This window comes from Numida meleagris, chromosome 5 (assembly GCF_002078875.1).
Source record: "Numida meleagris isolate 19003 breed g44 Domestic line chromosome 5, NumMel1.0, whole genome shotgun sequence".
Classification (NCBI taxonomy): domain Eukaryota; kingdom Metazoa; phylum Chordata; class Aves; order Galliformes; family Numididae; genus Numida; species Numida meleagris.
In genome coordinates, this window is record NC_034413.1 from 21,843,292 (window position 1) to 21,863,901 (window position 20,610).

The window sequence follows — 20,610 nt, forward strand, 5'->3', positions numbered from 1 at the left end:
CTGAGATAATTTAATTTGGAGGAAAGGAGGCTGAGGGGAGACATCTTCACTCTCTACAACTACCTGAAAGGAAATTTTATCCAGGTCATATGACTCTCTTTCTTTCAGTCACAAATGATAGGACTCCAAGAAATGGACTAAAGTTGTGCCAGGTAAAGTTTAAATTAGATATTAGGAAGAATTTCCTCATGGGAGGGGTGGTTAGGCATTTGAGAATGGGCTGCCCAGGGAAATGGTGGAGTTGTCATCCCTGGAGGTATTTAAGAGACATGTTTAACATAGCATGTAGAGATATAGTTTAGTGGTGGACTTGATAGTTAGAAGATGGTTGAACTTAATGAAGTCCAGGGTTTTTCCAGCCTAAAAGATTCTATGACTCTATCTTATTTGTAGTGATTTTTTCTCCTTTGGTGTTGTACAATTTGATAAATTGATACAATTTTGATAAATGGTTTTCATTTACAAATGTGATATGTTACCCTTAGAAAGATTTATTTCTTTTGTAGTTTTTGTAGAAGCAATTGCAAAACATGATGTAAGGGAACGAGCAATACCATATCATTTCGTCTATTCAAACACACTATTCTCTGAAGGGTATTGTGAATAGAGTGACAGCATCCCAGCTCAGTTTTAATGTGCAGAAGATGAGCAAGCCAAGGGCTTTTTCATCAAAGCACAAGTTTTTTCCTGTCCAGTAAACCCAAATATCAAAATGATCCACACTATACTTTACTGAGTTGCTCACAAAAATAATTAAGCGTTATGTGATCACTTCTGATGCTGTGTCACTTCATTGTTGAAGCTGATGCTATTATGGCTATAAACTACTATAGCATAACAGCTGTTTATCAAAATATTCATGAAAATTTTCTGTGACAGGAGAAATGGGCATACTTGTAATACCGTTTCCAGGGAAAAAGATGCATGTGCTTAGATTTAGTCAAAATTATGGCATACTGTTCTGAACTTGACAGAACTAGTTCAGCACATAATCCATAATAAAATAGGAACTGTGGTATTTAAACACTAATTCAGTGCATGTAAGTTTGTATGCAAAGACTGTATTTAAGATATTTCAAAACAAGTCTTTATAGCAAATACTACCCACGCTATGGAATGTATCCCAGTCCTGGGATATGAGTAAGGTCTTTATCTAGGGTCTAAGCTGTGGTTCCATGGTTTGCCGTCTCTGCACAGTAAAACAACTTGTGGATGTTACATGCATTTTTGATTGATGAGGTATTGAGGAGGATTTGGGAATCTAAAAAAAAACATATTATAATAAAGCCTAGAGAACAGAGGGAAATGGTGCCAGGAATGTACCTATAATTTAGGGTAAAGAGTAATAATGAGTGCCCATAAAAATAAATAACCATGATGTTAAATAGACTGCAGATCATTTGCACCTTGAGGATTTTCTTAGATTTCGTGGCAGTAAAGAAATGTGGTAATAAGCCCTCATGTTTTTAGCCAAAAGAGTTTCATGTGCACAAATTTTATTTAAGTCATTTGAATACTTCCAGAAATATTTAGGAACGTGAAAGGGAGTAGAGGAGGAAGATGAAGGCAAAAGCCTCAAGAAGACTGCACTGCTTTGAAGAAGTACTTTTGTTCAGATTGTCCTTGATAATATTTTTTTTTTATATTGCCTCTGACTCTTTCATAGCTGATAATGCCATTCTGAAATCCATTTTCAGCACATGTAATTATTTCAGTTCTATTCAATAAGAAATCATTTTTGATCACTCTAGACATGCAAAATGAATCAGTGTGATTGCTGGCCAATTCTTACAGCAATCTTGAAAGTTCTCTCTTAGCTTGTCCTTCAGTGTGTCAGTCAAAAAGAAAAATGCTTTCTGTCTTTCTTAACTTAGAAACTACTGCCTGTAGGTCCATTGGGCTACAGAGTGAAAGTTAGCTTTTCCTGTATTCCTCATTATAGGGTATAGTGAAGGATCAGCTTCCACAGTCAAGGAATTAAAAGCGCCTGCCCAGTGTGTGGCCTTGCTTAGTTCTTCTGCTTTATTATAGAAGAATCTGGTTGATAAAAATTACCACACTGCTGATTTCTAAATAACATTCATTGATGTCAATGTTTATTTGCAGCCCATGTCGTAATCTGATTTGTATATAATAAAGTAGTATCCAAATGTGATAATCAACATTCCACAGCTTCTCTTCTTTTCATTCTTGAGCTTTTGTTGAATTTTTCAGATGGCTGTGCAGATCAGTGATTTCCAACTTCTGTGCAGATTCAGGCAGTTTACAAATCACCTGGTTGTCATACTGTTGTGTAAGAATTTTTGTGGGTGTACTCTTTCTATCTGACTAAATTTATTGAATCATACTGAAAGGAAATTTGGAAAGCAATGGATTTTTTAGTAAAATTTCATTAGTTCAATGAAAGGTGGAACAGTCAACAACTTTCTCCGTACTCAAGTTCCCAAAGCAAGAAGGAAATGTATCATCTCCATTGAGACATAAGCTAGCTTATTTTCCATCATTTGTCTGAAAAGTTGATGCTCACCATAATAATTCATCAAACGTTTTCTGTGAAGTGTATCTGGCGGGACTTCTTGGCTTCAGCTTTTGAAATTCTAAGAGTTTCCTCGTCCTCTAGGAGCAGTGACTCTCTCCTTATTGCACATCTGGAAGGAATGATGTTGTTTTACTCATAAATTGTGATTTCAGCTCTCTGAGCTGTATGTGTCTTCAAATTTTTGTAGATGAAAGAGGAAAAATGCTACTGTTTATAAGATATCTTTATATTGAAGTTTCTGATAGCAAACTATAAAATAATCATTATCACGTAAGAATAACAATGAAAGTGGAAAAGTAATAGTGGAAAATTTTATTAAGTGTTACCATTAAATTAAAGATTTTATTAGTGATACTTACTTTAGTAAACCTTTCATGAGGTGTGAGGAGAGAAATTATATGGGATTGTTTATTTAATGTACTATGTGTTAACCGTATTGTGTTATTTAACCTCATCAAACACCTGTTTAAAAGAAACATAGATTCTTACTTCTATTGAATATAATGGTTCATTTTGATAACAGCTTAATAACACTTCAGACAGCAAAAGAATTTCATTGTAAATTTACGGGGTTTTCAACAGTGAATTTAGATACTAGGAAGAATTCACACCTTGTATTCAGTTCTGCAGCAATAACTAAATGACAATAAATCCCAATTCCTTGCTGAAATCAAAAATTTGCAAATAATTATGCTTAATTATTTATTTTATTCAAATAAAAATCAATTCAGCTTACTAATGCAAATGTAATTATCTAAATGCTGATCTTCCCTATTGTCAAGTTACTATTTATTATTAGTAGTAATAATTATTGTTTAATAGCATGAATTAAATTACCTACCCTACACTTGGAAAAAAAAAAAAACATTTGAACAGTCATTTTAGTTCCATTATGTGCTTTTGCCTTTTCCTGTATATGGATGGTTTTAAGCATGTAACTAAAAGACTTATTGAATGAAAGGCTATTTATTGGAACAGAGGTTAATGCTATTTGCAAGCTTTATGCTGCTAAAAATCTAGAAAAGATTGAATTTGGTTTAATATTTCAATGAAAAATGTTGTAAGGCAGAATGCCAGCAGGAGATGGATTAATAATCTATAAACTTGTGGTAGCCAACTAATTTGGGACATTATAGGAAATCTTGGCTTTATGTTGGCCAATATTTCTAATATGAGTTTCCATCAATAAGTGCAGGAAATACTAAACGGGGTTATTAATCTGTAAGGAAGAAACTAAAATTCAGAGATCTGATTTCTCTTCAGGAAGAACTTACAGGCATTAAATTTTAATTCACTACATTATAAAATGAATCATACATTGTTTTTGTAGACTTCAGAGGAAAGTTTTCTCATTACTAATTAGTAGCAAGGTCTCACTAGTTTTCATACATGATACTCTTTTTCCTCCCATTTCTAATTCAGTCTCCCATATCTCTTATTCCTGACTGAAAGACTTTGAATAATAAGTATTACTGCGACAATTAGTAATGATCATGGTGTATGTAGACATTTTTGTCAGTTTTTCTTCTTACCTCTGTGCTACTATAATTGTTCTGTGGCTCAAGGAATTATCCAATTGAAAGTTAAACATTTTCAACAATATTCTGAGAAGCAGAATAGAAATATAAATCAATTACAAGTGTTAGTGGACATTTATGATCTCAGAATGTTCACTGTCCTTGGCAGATCTGCTTGCTTCCTTGTGGCTTGCCAAGAGGGCTTCCTTTATTGCTGATAAATTTAGATGCGATGAAGGATCTCATGTGGCTGATATTTGGGATTTGTGGCTTAGTGAACACAAGGAAATTTTAGGTTGAAAAATGGTTTTGATTTGATTTCAAAATCCCATTAATTGTTTTCCCCAAAATTTACTCCTGTTTGTAATCTCACCTTGCTGTTTGATGGAAATTTCTTAGTTTCACCTGTCTCAAAATTTCCACAAGCTTTGAGCAAAATGTCATATAAACTGCTATTCCCTTGTTATATGAATTGTTATGAAGTTTTCCTCCCGTTGTTCCACTTAATCAGGTGAATTAGTTTATTCCTACAGCTCCATTTTTTTTTCTCCTTTTTTGTTAGAGTTTCATGCTCCATTTGGGTTCTTACTCTATATCTTGGTTTTTCCTTACTTATTTCACTTGCTATTTAACACCAGTTTTTCCTGATGTGAACTGACATTGTTTTTCATCTAGGAAGATTTTGGAAACAAAACCACTGTACTATGCAATGTGATTTGACAGTGGTCAGAAGCTGTCCCTCTGGATGTGTATCTGTTTGACCATCCCTCTGAGACTTTCAGTCTCAGGTCCTTAGTCCCTCTCTGAATATTTTGCCTGAGCTGATTCATCTGGAATAGCTTCTGAAGAACTTTAAACTTAGAACTTCAAATCAGTTTACTACCAGTGCATCAATATGGAGCATATAGCCAAAGTTCTGAGAAGAACATGAAAGCATTACTGTGTTACAGTCCTTTTAGAGTGCAAATTCTCGTATAGCTGCCTAGTCAGTATGTATTCTGTGACTGCTGATCTCTTACAGGAGACTATATGATGTTTTATCTGTATTCCATATGCCTGCCCCTATAACAGATTTCCATTGAGTTAGAAATCATTGGTACAAATTCCTTTTTCAACTGTGTCTGTTCCCTAGAAGTTTCATGATAGGAAATACACGGGAGTCTAAATTAATGATTCCTCAAAGTATTCTTATATTTCATTAATTTTATAGTTCAGCATCCCTCTTACTTGAGAAGTTTACTTTTATTGGAGTCTATAGTGCTAATCTGCTTGGAATTTAGTGAATATCACACCCAAAATAGATAATAAGTGCTACATTCCAAGAGGGATTATCACTTTCTACTAGCTAAGCATGAGCTATGGCTAGCACTTTTCAAAGAGAAAATGAACAAACAAGGAATTTCTAGTTTCAAATCATAATATGGCCACCAACACTAGAAGGTCAATAGAAACTTCCTGCAAACATGCACAGGTATTAGAACAGAGATACCTGCAGGGGAGGACTGAACTTTTTCTAGCACTTACAAGAAACAAAGTGAAAAACAGTGTGGTTAAGGATGATGATGATTATTAATTTATGTTCTTAATCTACGTATAACACATCAAAGAAATTATGCACCTTCCTCTGTTTCATCTGGAATAGGTAATAACTTCTAGGGTAAAGAAAGGATATTCCTCTTTGAAAATAATAGTCCTTAGTCCATGAAAGTAGATAGAGGTTTATGATTTCCATCAGGAGCACCCAGACACTGCCTCTGGCCATATGTGGCCTGCTAGACCAATTTGTCCATCCTGTGTTCTTTTATTGACTGTTCCCTCCCTCAGGAGCCCCTTCAGTGCTGGTGTGGAGTATGGTGTAGCACTGATGAATTGTTCAGGCAGTGACAGCCTGTTCCTGGCTAGTCTTTTTCCCATGAGTCCTTCAGGAATGGGCAAAGACTTAGCTGTGTAAATGTACTATAAAGTTAACACTTAAAGTGTGAACCTGCTGCTCATGTACAGCTCACCTTACTGTACTGCGTATGTGCTATAGCTCTGGTCACTTGACAGAGAATTTGATCAAACTGAGGTTTACTGATCTCACAGAAAAGCTAGATAAGTTCTACTGGTTTAGGGAGTGAATTAAAGCTGAACTTTCCAGGTTGATTGTCCTCATTTTCCACGTCTTACTATGAAAGTTCTGATGTATTGTTTGAAATTTAAAAACGATTTAAGATTTAGTTACAGTAAGTTCTTAAAACATTAAATGCAATTATAATAGAATCCAGGAACATTTACAAATTTAAATAATGAAGATGTAAAACAAATTAATAAGTGGTGGAAATTGTATTTACAATAAAACACTTAAAAACTGATAATGAACATTTTGAGATGTTAACTTGCTAATATTTTCTTGCAAAAATGTCAGGGTTCCCTTTCAAGTTTCTGAAAGGATCTTTCTCAATCTTGAATATATCCTTAGTGTATAAGAGATGTATTATGCCCAGGTATATTTTGAATCAAGAGGAAACATTTTCCTGTTACTTTTACATTATTATCCCTTATTATATTCTCAGGGTTCAAACCTTTTTCTACTTTTTAATAACTTAATTCATTCTTCAGTAAGAGCTGCATGTTTCTTTTTTTCAAACTACTCACCGTAATCTGTAGAACAGAGCTCTCAGATAGTCAGTAAGTGTCTCTATCATTCACTGTACCTTGATATTCATTATTTCAAAAGACATGTTAGTCTGAGTGAATTATAGATTTATGTAGAAAAAATCTTCAAAATTATAAATACTTGCAAATATACCTTAAAATGTTTCTCCTACATCAGTATCATGCCTAACTGTCTATCCACCCTTTTAGGAGCCAGTAATGTATGAAAGGAATGGATATTCATATTGGATATTTAAAACAGATAATAAGCATAAATATGTCTAGAACAGTCAAGAAAGAAATAAGTACTATGTTGGTGTGTTTTGTATTCAGAGAAATGTTGGTTTTACCTAGCATAGCTGCTTCAGCCACTGTGCTTAGTTGTGGTCTAGCAAAGACTTGGGTAAAAAACTTCTAGTTCTTGGTGAAACAAAAAGGTAAAAAATAACGTTCAACTCTCAACGCTGAGGATTTTTTTTGTCTTTTTTTTTTTCCTCTTACCCATAGGGATTTATTAAATCTAGTGGGGTTTTTTTTGTTTTTGTTTTTGATGTTATTGTCCTCTGTTATCACTGTTGGTTTTTTTTTTTTTTTGGTGTAATTAATTCTGTCTTTCGTTCCTCTGGATTTTTAGAGAACTGCTAGAAGTATCAATTGAACATGATGTGATCCAGTGTTAATGAAAATCTTATAGTAGTTATTTCTGTCGGTGGAACTTGTCAGGTGCAAGTAGAAAAATATAGTTTTATATTTCACTAATATTTTTTCCTAGTTTCAAGTAAAGATGCCTATAAAAGATGCAATGTCTTGAGCATTTCATAAGATACTCAGATGTCTATATAGTATAACACAGTTGGGATACTAAAAATTGGACTGCATTCTGAAGTAAATGAAAAAGCACAGGTCTTTACAATAAGATAAAAATGTAAATTTTACAAAAGAGCATCAATACACAGACATTGATCTTCTGTCTCTTTGTGGTCCAGTAATTGCTGAGGAAAAAGTGTCTTCTTATTTGGATTACAGCTTTCACAAGCATGCTGTAATCACTGGAATGAGGTAATGACTTCACCTCCCTGAAGAGTTTATCCCATTGTAGTTTTCTGAGAGATGTTAGGTATTTACCCTCATGGCATGCAGCATGAAATTCAAATTGAATAATGAAAGTGGTGTGATTTAATTCTATTCTAACTTCTGCTGGACACAATTCCCCGAACTCCAGTCGAAGTAAAGAAAGAAGTAAGATAGTAGTAGTTTGACTGAGGTTATATGCTTCCTGCTGCAACGCTTATATATGGTTCTGAACATGAACACGAATAGAATGTGAATTGTGTGTTGACCTCTTCACTTGGATCTAAAAGAAAAACAGAAATGATGGGAACATTAATTGATCATGTTCTTAAATCTCAGGTGATGACTAAATTCTTCTGGGTTTTAAGTTCCCATATACCTATTGCACCGGTTATGTCTGCCAAAGTAGTGCAGAGTACACTCTTTTAGTAATGGGGCCTTAGAGTTTGCCCTACATTCTGTTATCATGATGGAATTTGCTTAGCTCACCTTTTTTGTCCCTCCTAAACCCTGTTTTATTTTTGTCCCTTAACATCATAACCCCTAACGCAAGATTAGACAGTTGCTAGTAGCCTCTTACAATTTTTCTGCTGATAGTGTGGAAAATTATTTGTGAGGACAGGGAAATAATGTAGGAGAATGAAATGCGCTAAAAATATAATCACTGTTGAAAATAATGAACGCTAATCTTTTAGGGGAAAGTTAGTGGATTAAGTAGATTCTCAGAGTCGAGGCTAGAAAGTACACCTATGTATGTGTCATGACACCCACTGATATATGTGAGAGTGAATAGGAGAGTTTGCAAAATAATAGGACTGGAAAAGAAAAGTTGGGAATTGGGCATGTTACCCTTCCTAATAGTGTCTGATGAGAGATCCTAATATTGAGTAACTTGAGTAACTTGTTTGAAAGATATTTGTAGATTGTTAGTAGTTCAGTATATGTCAATGAAAGTAGTCAGATGTCTAGAAAACTTGCCTTTGCACACACACACACAAAGGTTAAATACAAGTTATTTGACTAAGCAAAAGGAGGAACACTGGTTGAGTAGGGAGCAGTACATTTGTGAGTACTGCATACATGTCAGGGCACAGAAGAATCGTTAATATACTTCAGAGCTAATGAATAGCTGAACAGTAGAATAGAGGAATAGAACATGGAAAATATAATTAATTTACAGGAACAGATAGGGAACAAGGAGGAAAAAAAAAAGAAAGGAATGCAAAACCTACCAGAAGGAACTCTTGAAGAAAGCTGAATATAATCTGTATAGCTGGCAAAAAACAAATAAACAAACAAACAAAACTTAATGTTCTGTCTGGTGAAAAACTGTGAAAGTTTTCACTGTCTATTGAAAACTGTCTATGAAAGGAGACAGAAATGTCATGGTGATTGTTGTCCATGGTACATATAATGAGGAAATAGAATGAAATTTAGTGAAATAGAAACAGAAATTTGGTACTGGGAAAAGCTGCAGAATGGACTTCTTAAAGTAGGTAACTAGACCCTTAATTTGAAAATGGACTTTAGCCATCAATGATCGGTATGTAAGGGAGGGGGAACTTAGAGTTGACCACATAAATGCCTGAAACATTATGGAGAAGTTTTGAGAAACAGTTCCTATATTGTTTGGCTAAAAAATGGGAAAAAGCACAAATACCCTATGCAAGCCATAGTAATATAGTAAATGTTGGTTGAAATGTTGAAAGATAACAAGATTTATTCACCTCAGCTGCAGTTTAGTAAGTTTTGGATCATAAGCACAAAAGATTTGTCTTTTTTTTTTTTATGCCAATACTGACACCCTCAACTTGTTTGAGCTCTTTTTAATGTTTTTAGTTATCATTAATTGGATGAATTAAGGGTTCACTATTTTTCCTTTTCTTTATTAAAAACATTGACATGATAAAATGAATACAAGTTTTGTATCAATGCGTGTTTTCTTAGCTTTGAGTAAGTGTGGAAGTTTTATACTCAGATATGGTGAAGTTTATGTGAATTTTTGATCTGCGTGAAATTAGAGCTATTTTTAATATAATTTTGCCATAACCCCTCAAATTTTCCAGTCTAATTTAATCTCTTTAAAATAGAGAAAATATGGCTTGAATATTCAAAGCATGCCGTGATTTCAATTAAGTTGATTCAGGTCTTCTACTTTGCATGAAGATGAAATTATGGAGACAAAAAAAAAAACAAAACAACAACAAACAAAACCAAAAAAACAATAACAACAACAAAAAACAAACAGAATGTCCAAAGGTTTCTTTGGAAAACTGAGGACCTCTAAATGTACTTCAAGGAACTAATCTGAAACTGTGTGTCTGGTAAAATATAGTAAAGAAACTCTTCTTAAATGTCTCCTCTCTGGAGAGAAATTCTGATAAGGCCAAACGTGTTTTTTTTTTGTTTGTTTTATGTTTTTGTAATTGCACTTAGGTTTCCTCTAACATTATGCCCTGTAGGTCAAAATGATTTACTTTTATATTTTGGACATTTGAGTTCTATTCTACTGTTGCCAGTGTGTTTTCAGCTGTGCCAAAACCAAGCAGATCTGTGGTTCCTTTGTACCATCAAAATGAATACATTTATCATTGAGATTTATTATGGGACAGCCAGCCAGATGGTTTGGTATTTTAAAGGTGAATTGTTGAGTCTTGATGGCTCATGTGATGTTTTAGTAAAAGACAACTGTATCAGCTGCTCACTGGCAATTATGTTTTTCCTTTTTAGTAATGCAGAAAACACTAATATAATAGCAGATGTGGCATAAATTGTCATTTTAGAAAGGAAGTCAAGTCATGACCAATTCTACTGATCGCCTTATAATGTGACCTTGTTTAGTTTTGTATTGAAACAGCATTCATTTCAGATACTGCTGATAAACAACATGTTCAATAAATGACCCTTTAGAGGGGCAATTGTAAGACTCAAGTTCACGATACTTACTCATACCAAAGGCTTTTTTTTTTTGCCAAGTTTATTGTATTAGGCCAGAAAGAATGAATTTTATTATAGAGAAGTCTTATTGGGAACACAGACCTGTGATTTTTGAAATACTTTCATTCAAGTTATATTCTGATTTTAAGTCATCATTGATTATGATATAGATAGCCGTTGTTAGGCACTGAGGAGACAAATGGAGAACTGGAGTCTATGGTCTTACTAAAGAAAGAAGTATCTTCAGATGGTTCTGGTTTGGGGTACTTAATGCTAACAAAGATGAGAATGTTTATTTGATGCTAAGCTGTAAATCACTTTACAAATCTCAGGAGAGCATTGCTTCCCATGAGATCTCTAGTCCTTACTGATGCTTGTCAAAGTGGAAGTATCATGACAATAATTTTCCCTGTAGTATTTTGGTACTTTGCTTTCTGATCTTTCCATAACAGAGCAGAGACAAAGGGAAAAGGAGATATTTCTTCTATTTCAGTGGAATTATTTAACAGAATTTTCAGAGCTGTGCAGGATGGCAAAAGGAAGATTGCTGGGTAATACTTTTCATTACATCAACTAATGTAGAAGGGAAAAAAAAGTAAAATGCTGGGGGGACACACTCTTTAGATCTGTTGTCAGCACAAAAGCTTATTTGTTTGATCAACAGACAAATATTGATACAATATATAAGATATAAGACAAAGAAGGGCATATGTGTCCAAAAGCTTGTCTGTCTCATTTTTCTACATTAGTTGCCCTAATAAAAGTATTACATATGGCGGCAAGTGATATCTTGCCTATATCCTTAGATGGTCACATCTGCAATCACAGTACTACAATACACAGTACTACAAAATTCCAGGGTATAAATTAAGGAAAGGAAAGAAGTCCCAACTGATTTCTAAGATGAACTGTAAATGTACCACCCATCGCCTCACTGTGTTAACATCCACTGTTTGATCTCCATAAATGTGCAGCAAGCATCAATGAATGTCAATGGATGCCATTTTTTCTGTATGGAGGAATTCAGTGACACACCGTTGCTTCATACGCTCTTCCATGTCAAGATGCCATTCCGTCAGGCCTTCCCTCTGCTGCGTATGCTGTATGGCAACAAAATGTAATGGGATATTGGCAGGAAGGTTCACCCTCTAACACCATTGCACCAACATTGACCTCTGACTTTGTGGGCCAACATAATAAAATAGGAGTGACCCTCATACATTTATGAAAGCATCAAGTAAAATGTTATCTTCCAGAATCTTCATTATAACTTTTTGTTTGCTTGTTGCAATATGTGCACATATAAAATTTAAAAAAAGGCAGAAAATAAGTTAGAAGATATGGAAAACTGATGATTCAAGACATCGCATAGCTTCAGATAATTCTATTTTGAAATCTCAGCAGTAGCACCTGGAGGCATGAACTTCCCAAATGCTAGTAAAACTTCCCTTTGATATATCCAGTGCTACAGAAGCCCGAAGGCACTCTTTTTATTAATGACTAATGTTTCCTGAAATAAACATTTAGCAAACATTAAAATATATATACCTGTATAATTTTATAATCTGGTTTCTCTGACGCTTATTTACAGATGCTTTATCTGGCTAGTCAGCTTTAATGTTTAGCATTATCTTTACAGCTTAAAGTATTTCAGGATTCTCTAGGAGATTGGAATGTGTAATTCAGGCAGGCAATCTTTGCCCTGCCATTAAAACTGTCTTTCACCTTCACATTTCCATGCATCTATTCAAGTAGTCTTTTCTGATCTGCTGAGCTATATGGCTCCGTGTAGAGTGAAAGCCTAGGAAGCCCTTATCCACAGTCTTCTCTGTCATAGCATTTATGCAGAAATGTGTAGTCTGGGATTGCTGTTTAGGAATGCAGTCAGTCTTATGGGTCTTAGATTCATAACATTCTCTGCCCAATGAAGAGGTGCAGAGACAAATTGAATGGACAGCCTTAACTAAACTACTCCTTTTGAAGACAAAGCTGTTGCTCCAAATGAATTGTACACTCCTCTAATTTAGCTCCAAATAAGCTTCATATGTATAACCTCTCTGTATAGGAAAACCTCTTCTCAGAAGTGATACGTGAGTATATGCTTTCATTCTACAGAAGTGAGACTTAAGCACAGTTTACTGACAGACTGGATGGAGAGTTGGGATCTCACTTTTCCAGAAAGTTTTGTTTTGAGTGGGCTTACCGTACTGAAGAGATTTGGGAAAGGATCAGAGTGTGGGTCTGTCAGTCTTCTTACAGTAAAATCTCCATTGAAGCAAGAGTTTGTAGCACTTAATGACAGAATTTATTGCTCTGAAGTTGAATATCTGAGTATGACTGGGATCAAGGGAAGAAAGGAGGAACTGCAAGGAGAGTGATTCCTGAGGTTTCAAAAATTGGCATGAGTTCCTCTTTGTTTCCCATCTGGTTAAAAATGAAGACATCTTAAAGCAGAATGGAAATATTCTCACCTACTTTGTCATCCTTTCAAATTGTGTCTATTCATCAAAGAAAATGTCAATTATATGCCCCCTTCCCTCCTGTCTTTTAGTAGATGAAGGGATAAATACTTTGACTGTGATAAAATTATGAAGTTGGTCCTGACGGAAAGGCACAATGCAACATTTGTATAGAAAAATATGGGTAAAGTATCATTTTAATTTGAGCGGACAATGCAGTTCAATTTAAGAATTTGATTGGCTGATGAGTTTTGACAAGTAATGTCACTTCAAGAAGATTCAAATGAATGAATTCCAGAGGTCAGATCTAACATCTGACTCCCAAATACTGTAACTTTGTCTTGTAATGGTTTGATTTGAACCAGGAAAAAAAAAACAAAACTGTATGTAATTATGTGGTTAACCTTAGCACTTAGATTTTTTTCTGTCTTTACAAAGCTTGTAATTTAAGAAGGTGATCAGAACAACCAAAAGCCTCAGATTTTCCTTCTTCATCCTTATAAAAAACCCATCTGATTAATGATGAAACTCAATAAATTGGAAAATAAAAAATTGAGCTGGTAGATTTAGTTTAAAGTATAATATGTCTCTTATTTTAAAATTGGATTGCACTAGAAAATGTCTGGCTCTACAGGTTAAGGAAATATTGGTGGATGTTTCAGAAAAGATGGAGTTGCAAAATCATCTAGTTGTTTCTATTGATGTTATACTGAAAAGGAGAAAATTGTGCCATGTGTTTTCAACTCTAGGCTGGATAGGTGCGAAGGCATAATCGTAATCCCTAGTGTACTTTCAAGTGCTGCAGTATTTCTCTATCAGTCTTCAGACTTGTCGATGTGACGGCATGCATACTTTTATGCAGTATCTGTTCATTCAAGCTTGAAATTTGTGGATGACTGTGATAAATGGTTCTCTAGGTCTCATCTCTAGTCATTTAGGTTTGGCTTTGGATCTGCTGTGGTCAGTCTGTGACAGGGTAAGAAGGAGCAGTTTACAGCATTCTGAGGAACTGTCCATACTGTCTTTTTTTGGAAGCAATCTACATCTCAAGATTTTGGCAACAAAAAGTATTATCAATTTCATTCCCAATGTGTTCTTTTATACTGTTTGGATATTCATTTTTGAGATCAATTTCATTTTCTGCCACATTTATAGTTGAATGTTATTGCAGTTGTGACTAGTTTGTGTGTGTCTAACTCATGCGATATGCATATGGCCCCCTGAAGCTTTGACAAAAGGGATCATTAGAGTCCAAAGCCTGAAATGCTGACAGTATTTACTGGGCAATTTTTTAATAGACTACAAGTCACTAAAACCATGATTCTATTTATTATTTATTTCTTCTGGCTCTTGGTTTCACTACTATTTTTCCCCCAAAATTACATCCTCATTTGACATTCTATCAAGCTCTGACATGGGAAATGATTTGAAGGGAGGAGTTACTACTGGAAAGATTCCAAAAATATAAACTGGTGAGGCTTTTTGCAGAAATGGTCTAAGCTCAAAGCTTTAACTTTCTGTCTGTAGTGCTTTTGAGCTGGAATCTGCTGTCTTTGAAGTCAGTGAAGAGTTTTGCTACTGGCCTTATTGATCAATCAATTGGTCAGAGTTCCTATGCAGTAGGAATAGAAAAAATGCTATTGTTTCTAATTATAGTATGACTAAGATCAGTGCAGTTTTCAGTTTGATTTATTTGCAACAGTTTCCTGCCAAGCTACAGTTGGCATCACTGATTAACATACTGATTTTTCTTTTCCCTTGTTCAGGAAACAACTTCATGCCATTGTCAGGCCTTCAACAGATGCTTTTGTTCCCCTTCTCTCCCCTGCCATGTCATTTTTATCCTTAGAAGTCTACATTTCCAGTGGTATGTCCAGCTGGCAGGCAAATTTTAGGTGAGATTTGGCTGAAAATGAAATAGGATGAAAATTATTTTTAACAATTGATAACTCTTTATGAAAATTGTGTGCTTTCTACAGTTACGGTTTTAATATTTGGATGCACATGCATATGTGTGTTTGTGTATGTGATGGGGTAGGCCAAGATATATTCATTAATGTGTGCTGGAAAAATACCACGTGGAAATTGTAATTTGATTCCCTCAGGTTCTCATTCTCTTTGATGGTCTATGAGTCTCAGCTGGACTAGAAATCTATTTTATAGACACATTTCTCTCCTTTAGAGGCCAGTAACGTGTCAATAAAGTAACATAGTACCTTTTCAATTCATTGGCAGCTAAGAATAATTGAAAAACGTGGGAAATTTCAAAAATGCTTTAAACCACCAGTGAGAATATTAAAAAAAAAAAATTACACAAAATATTGCTTTCTTTTATTTTTTTCCCCCAAAGATTCCATTTGGAGTGTTTTCTTCTTCTCACCAAATTAAAATCAAACAAATTCTCAAAACACTTTATTGTCACCAAGTCTCCATTTCATTGCCAAAAGAGTTTCATGTCAAAAGTTTTGTTTGGCTGTAAGCAGTATATCCTAGTGACTCCTACAGAAATTATCTTTATAGAAAAGATAAAACAGGAAACATATTGAGAAACATGCCATGTGTTATTCATTTCTTAGTTTGTTTTTAGTGTTGGAAAGAAGATCAAAATACCAACTTTATTTTTTTTAAGTACAATTATGTTGTTTTTTCACCACCTACAGTGTGTTGACCTTCAGCTCATTGCTGATATCACATAGGAATCTCATGTCAAATGCTGAATGTTCCTATCACCAAATTTCCGTGCCTCAGAGGAGCAGCTGATTATTTATTTGGATGAAAAAACAGAAAGTTATTTTTTCCCCTATCTTTTTCTTAAAGAAAATTTTATAGTGTATTTTGTATTCTCTAACTATACATTGAAGAAAATACTTAATTTTGCACAATATCTTTGCATGTTCTGTTAGTCAAGAAGTTATTAACTGAGTTATTTTTTGGAATATAGATCAAAATGCTTTTATTTTTGTAACTGACATAAGCTAATCCATTCAGTACCTAAGCAGCATTCCCAGTTTGATTATTGTTGACATGTTCTTGCCATCTTCCAAAACTTCCTTCTAAGGGGTATTTGTGTTACTGGAACATGATGAAGAGCTATTACTGCATATTTCATTCAGTATTCAAGGCTGAATATTTTATTCACAAATAGTATTTTATATTATGTGCTAAAAATTCATGTGTTATATGGGAATCACATGGGAACGATTGCATGTTTTTTTTTTTTTTCTTTATTTTAGTGTAGCACTTCTCTTGTTCATTTACTTGTCTTTCAGGTCACCCCCTTTGTATTGGTTCTTTGTCTTCAATACGGGATACGCAATAGGTAGATTTCATTTCCCCTTTTGGCTACTACTCTTCATTGTCATTCATTTTTTTATTGTGTTTTCTGGATAATGTCCCAGTTCCATCTCTTCTGTGGTTGATATTATCAATGTCATGTTGTCCACATTAATTACTGCTAGGTGGAAAACACCTAGCCAAGTGTACCTCACATTTCTCTTACTTGAATGAGGTGTCTTGCAATCCATAGCTCTGAAATTGAGTGAGCTGATTTCACGTGCCTAGCCCTGTTAGTTTCAAAGCAGTTTTGGCAATAAAAATGTTTTGTGGTTTTGGTCATGACATTAACATTTGTTTTCTCTTAGTTCTTTTTCCATTTCCTTGATAAAAAGTCTTTGATGCCCAAGGGAGCGACCTTTTCTTTCATATTTCCATAAATTGAGTATTCACTTAGTTTTTTAAGATACTACTTGTGTACCCCTCCTGTTCACAATCTGCATTTTGATCTCTGTGCTTATGCTTACTTCTGGTGGCCCTGTTTTCCCTGTTTGCATGTTAGGGTGTCTCCATGTCTGTTATATCTCAGATACCAGACGCTTGCAGGACAGTGGGAAGTTTTAAATTAACAACTCACTTTAGGAGGCAGAATTTTATAGCTGTCATGCAAGGCGTTTTGCTTCTCTTTCCTAGTTTAATGGCTCACTACCTGACTGGTCTCTCATCAGCTGAATAGCTGCCAGCCTGTCAGTTATTGCTATACTATTCTGGGGTGATTTTTTATTTTTCTTTTCTTATTCTTGTTTTTTGTCTCTTCTCTGGATCTCGATTACTTCACTGTCTCCTTTATGCTGCTGGAATCTAACTATGTATTTGTTTAAAATCAGAGATACTCCCTTCCTCCATTACAAGTATATTGTAGAATTTACTCTAGGCTTTAGCATCATATACTGCAATTCTGAATCTATTGAAAGAGAGCAGTTTGTGTTTCCCACTTGAGTGATAGGCATGAATAAACTTAACAAAATGTTAAAATCAAATTTTAAACTAACATTTAAACCAACCAATGTTTCCAAATGTCAAGGATAAATTTTTAAAAAAACAAACTCACTACTAGTTGAGTATAGTTATTTAGTAGTTTATACCCATGAATTATGTGAGGAACCACAGATGCTATTTTATTTTATTTTATTTTATATCATCCACCCTAGAACAAGAAATGGATTGTGTCTAAGTGTGTGGTGATGAAGGACTGGTAGGCTTTATGTAGAGTAGGGGAATATATTGGGGAAAGGAAATTGCTACAGAGAAAAGCCAGATGAAAATGAGCTTCTTTTGCAAAATGAGATGCTTGGGATACTGTTCTAACATGCTGTACTCAGCACTTCACTAGAGGTTCCCATGTTTTTGGATGTGGAGAAAATACTGTGGCAATACGTATTAGCTGTGTTCAAACTTTGGGCTGTATTTCATTTTGTGTGTTTGTGAGTATATATCTGCCTTTGACAAAGGGGTTTTGGAACTAGATGATCTTTAAGGTCTCTACCAACCCAAACTTTTCTATGATTCTTTGGTGTACACATTTTAGAGGCGCTGGAAGGGAAAGGGACTTGTGATTTAAGCCTCAGACTTAAAAAAAAAAAAAAAAAAAAAAAAAAAAAAAAAACCATCTTTATGGATTAGCTTTTGGTCTCTTCAACAGCTAAGTACTTCCACATGGAAACAGGGTTGAATTCAGAAATTCTCATTGCTTTCTTGCTTGTGAGGAGTGCATGAATATAATATGTATAAAACATCAAACAATAAAAGCAATAGCCTCTATGGGAAAGAGAATTATTTTCTTTTGAAACCATGATGTCATGGTCTTACCTCACCTTTAGTTTCAGCCAAGCAAATAATGTGTACTGAGCTCTCTATCATGTACCATTATAATTAGCTCTGTCAGGTCTTAGCCCTGCAACCCTCATGCAGATAATATGATAATATGTCTTCATAACCAAGTGACCTTACATGCACAATATTTCTCCCCTTATGAAGATTGCATGTCAATAAAGTAATTGAGTCTCAGAGGCTGCAGCGAGTGAAGATTTAGATGATTGGACTTTCAGGGCAGTGATGTATGACCGTTATTATTCTACTTGTCAGAGAGCTGCGTACGAGCGAGGATGGTCAGAAGATGACAGGGATGAAAGGTTGTGTTTCATTAAAAAAAATATTGCTGTTAATCACCACTCTATTCTTTTCAAAGTCATGGAGGAAAGAAACTCCTTTTTCATTTTAGCTCTGGTTAAGAATTTAAACACGAACAAGTAGCAGTCTTTCAGAGCCAGTTATCCAGCTTCATTATTGCTTAATTAGGGAAATAAATTATTATTTCAGTTAATAAAATACAACACAATGATAGACACAGAGACCACCTGTATACTTTTATCGCATCATTTTTAATTAACATTAAATGTATCATGTTAAGCTTTAAAGAACATTTTGCCTACAGCTTTAAGTAATTATAACAAGTGCTATGAAGCTAGTACAAAATCAGACCATACTCAATTCAACTATTTTTGCTTTTAATAATTTGTTTGGACAGTTGCAGTACTTGAAACATTCATATTTTCATACTTTGTAAAAGCAAATATTTATTTTCTCACCAAGCTGTTTTGTAGTTTTAAATTTATCTTATGATATCATAACAGCTGGAAACTTGTAGCTTGACAAGGCTTTGTTTCGTATTTAAACAGCTTAGAAATTATGCTTGAAACATAGTATATTTCTTTCTGTGGAACTTTGTTTGTTGCACATTTTCGTGGAAGAATCTGCCATACATTTTAAAATAGATTATGTACGTAATCATTTACTTAATAGTTCCTAGTGATTTGTACATAGTAGACCTTTCTTATATGCATAAAAAAGACCAAAATAGGCCTCAAGTAGTATTTATTGTGTAGCGCAATATAATGAACTGTGGATGTAGGTTTTGGAAGGCCGATAAGCAAAGAAGCTTGACAATGCTTTTAGTGGTGGAAAATCCTAATGAAAGCATATCTATTCTGAAGAACTGGTTTCAGAAGTCTATAAATCTTCATGGTTAGAAAATTGACTGAGGAATAGCAGCTCTGATGGAGAAAGAGCTTATCGGATGATTTTTGGCTATATGTAGTAAGCCAATAACGCATCTTTTCAGGATTGAATCCCATATGGACAATTTTTTAAGCAAAAGCAATAGAAAACAAGAATGAAATATCTGTGTGAAAAGTGAAAGAGATAAGCTCTCTTACACTTTTTCCTAAACACATTTTTAACATAGCATGTAAATTGCAAAGGTGCAGATACATGGTTGCTTGCAAACTCATATTCATTATTATTAATGATTTTTTCAACAGTAACATTCCATGTGATTAAGGCCCTTTTGTTCTATTTGCTATTAGAATAGGAAGTTATATTCTCTGTTCCAAGGTAAAATGGATATTTGAGTAAGAGAATAGAATGCTCCCAAATTACAAGTGTTTAATATCTACATTACCATATGACAGTCAGGAGCACAGGACTCTTGAGTTCTTTGTTAAATAATCTCATCACTACTACTTCTCTTCTTTCTGCCCATACACAACATTAACACAACAGTTGGTAGATCAAGGAAATTCATACTTCATATTTAAAGTTAGTGTCTCTTGACATAGGTTTTCTTGAGTGAAATCACAGGTGTTAAGTCAGCCACAGTATTAACAAGAACACTGCTTTCTCTCCTGCAGCTGTAGAACAAAGTCTTTTAGGCCCTGAAAGTCCTGAAGAGTTCAGAATGCACAGGGGTCACTAAAGAGCTGGAGGGGAAGGAAGAACTTACAAAACTAACTTAAATAGCAATGCAAAAAGAAAAGCTAATTGCCCATTATATTTTTATATGTCTTTTTAGATAAGGGAAGAAGATTGAAACCTTCCAGTCAAATGGCTGATGCGAATGATCTGCATCCGCTATCAATGTGACATCTGACTTGTTGTTAACTTGTTGATAGGCACACCCCCACGTAGCCAAATGCAGTTGTTTTGATCCCTCGTTCTTTTATTTCTATCCCTTCCCCCTGTTTTCTGCCACAATGTCATGTTAAATCATTGTTTGGTGGCACATGTTGAACCGCTCAAGTACTGAGATATCAGGCTTCAGGAACCGCATTGAAATGAA

At 34.6% G+C, this 20,610-nt stretch overlaps 1 protein-coding gene across 8 annotated transcripts in view; it reads left to right on the forward strand.

Annotated features, from left to right (window-relative positions):
* The window catches only part of LRMDA (leucine rich melanocyte differentiation associated), a 656,329-nt gene that overhangs the window by 565,742 nt on the left and 69,977 nt on the right, over nt 1–20,610 (forward strand). For 3 of the 8 annotated variants that reach the window (XM_021397517.1, XM_021397515.1, XM_021397518.1), the window contains one exon: nt 16,430–16,479. The exons of the other annotated variants lie outside the window; for them this stretch is intronic. In XM_021397517.1, coding sequence (XP_021253192.1) covers nt 16,430–16,479 — 50 coding nt within the window. The remainder of the gene's footprint in view (nt 1–16,429; nt 16,480–20,610) is intronic. 8 annotated transcript variants of the gene reach the window in all.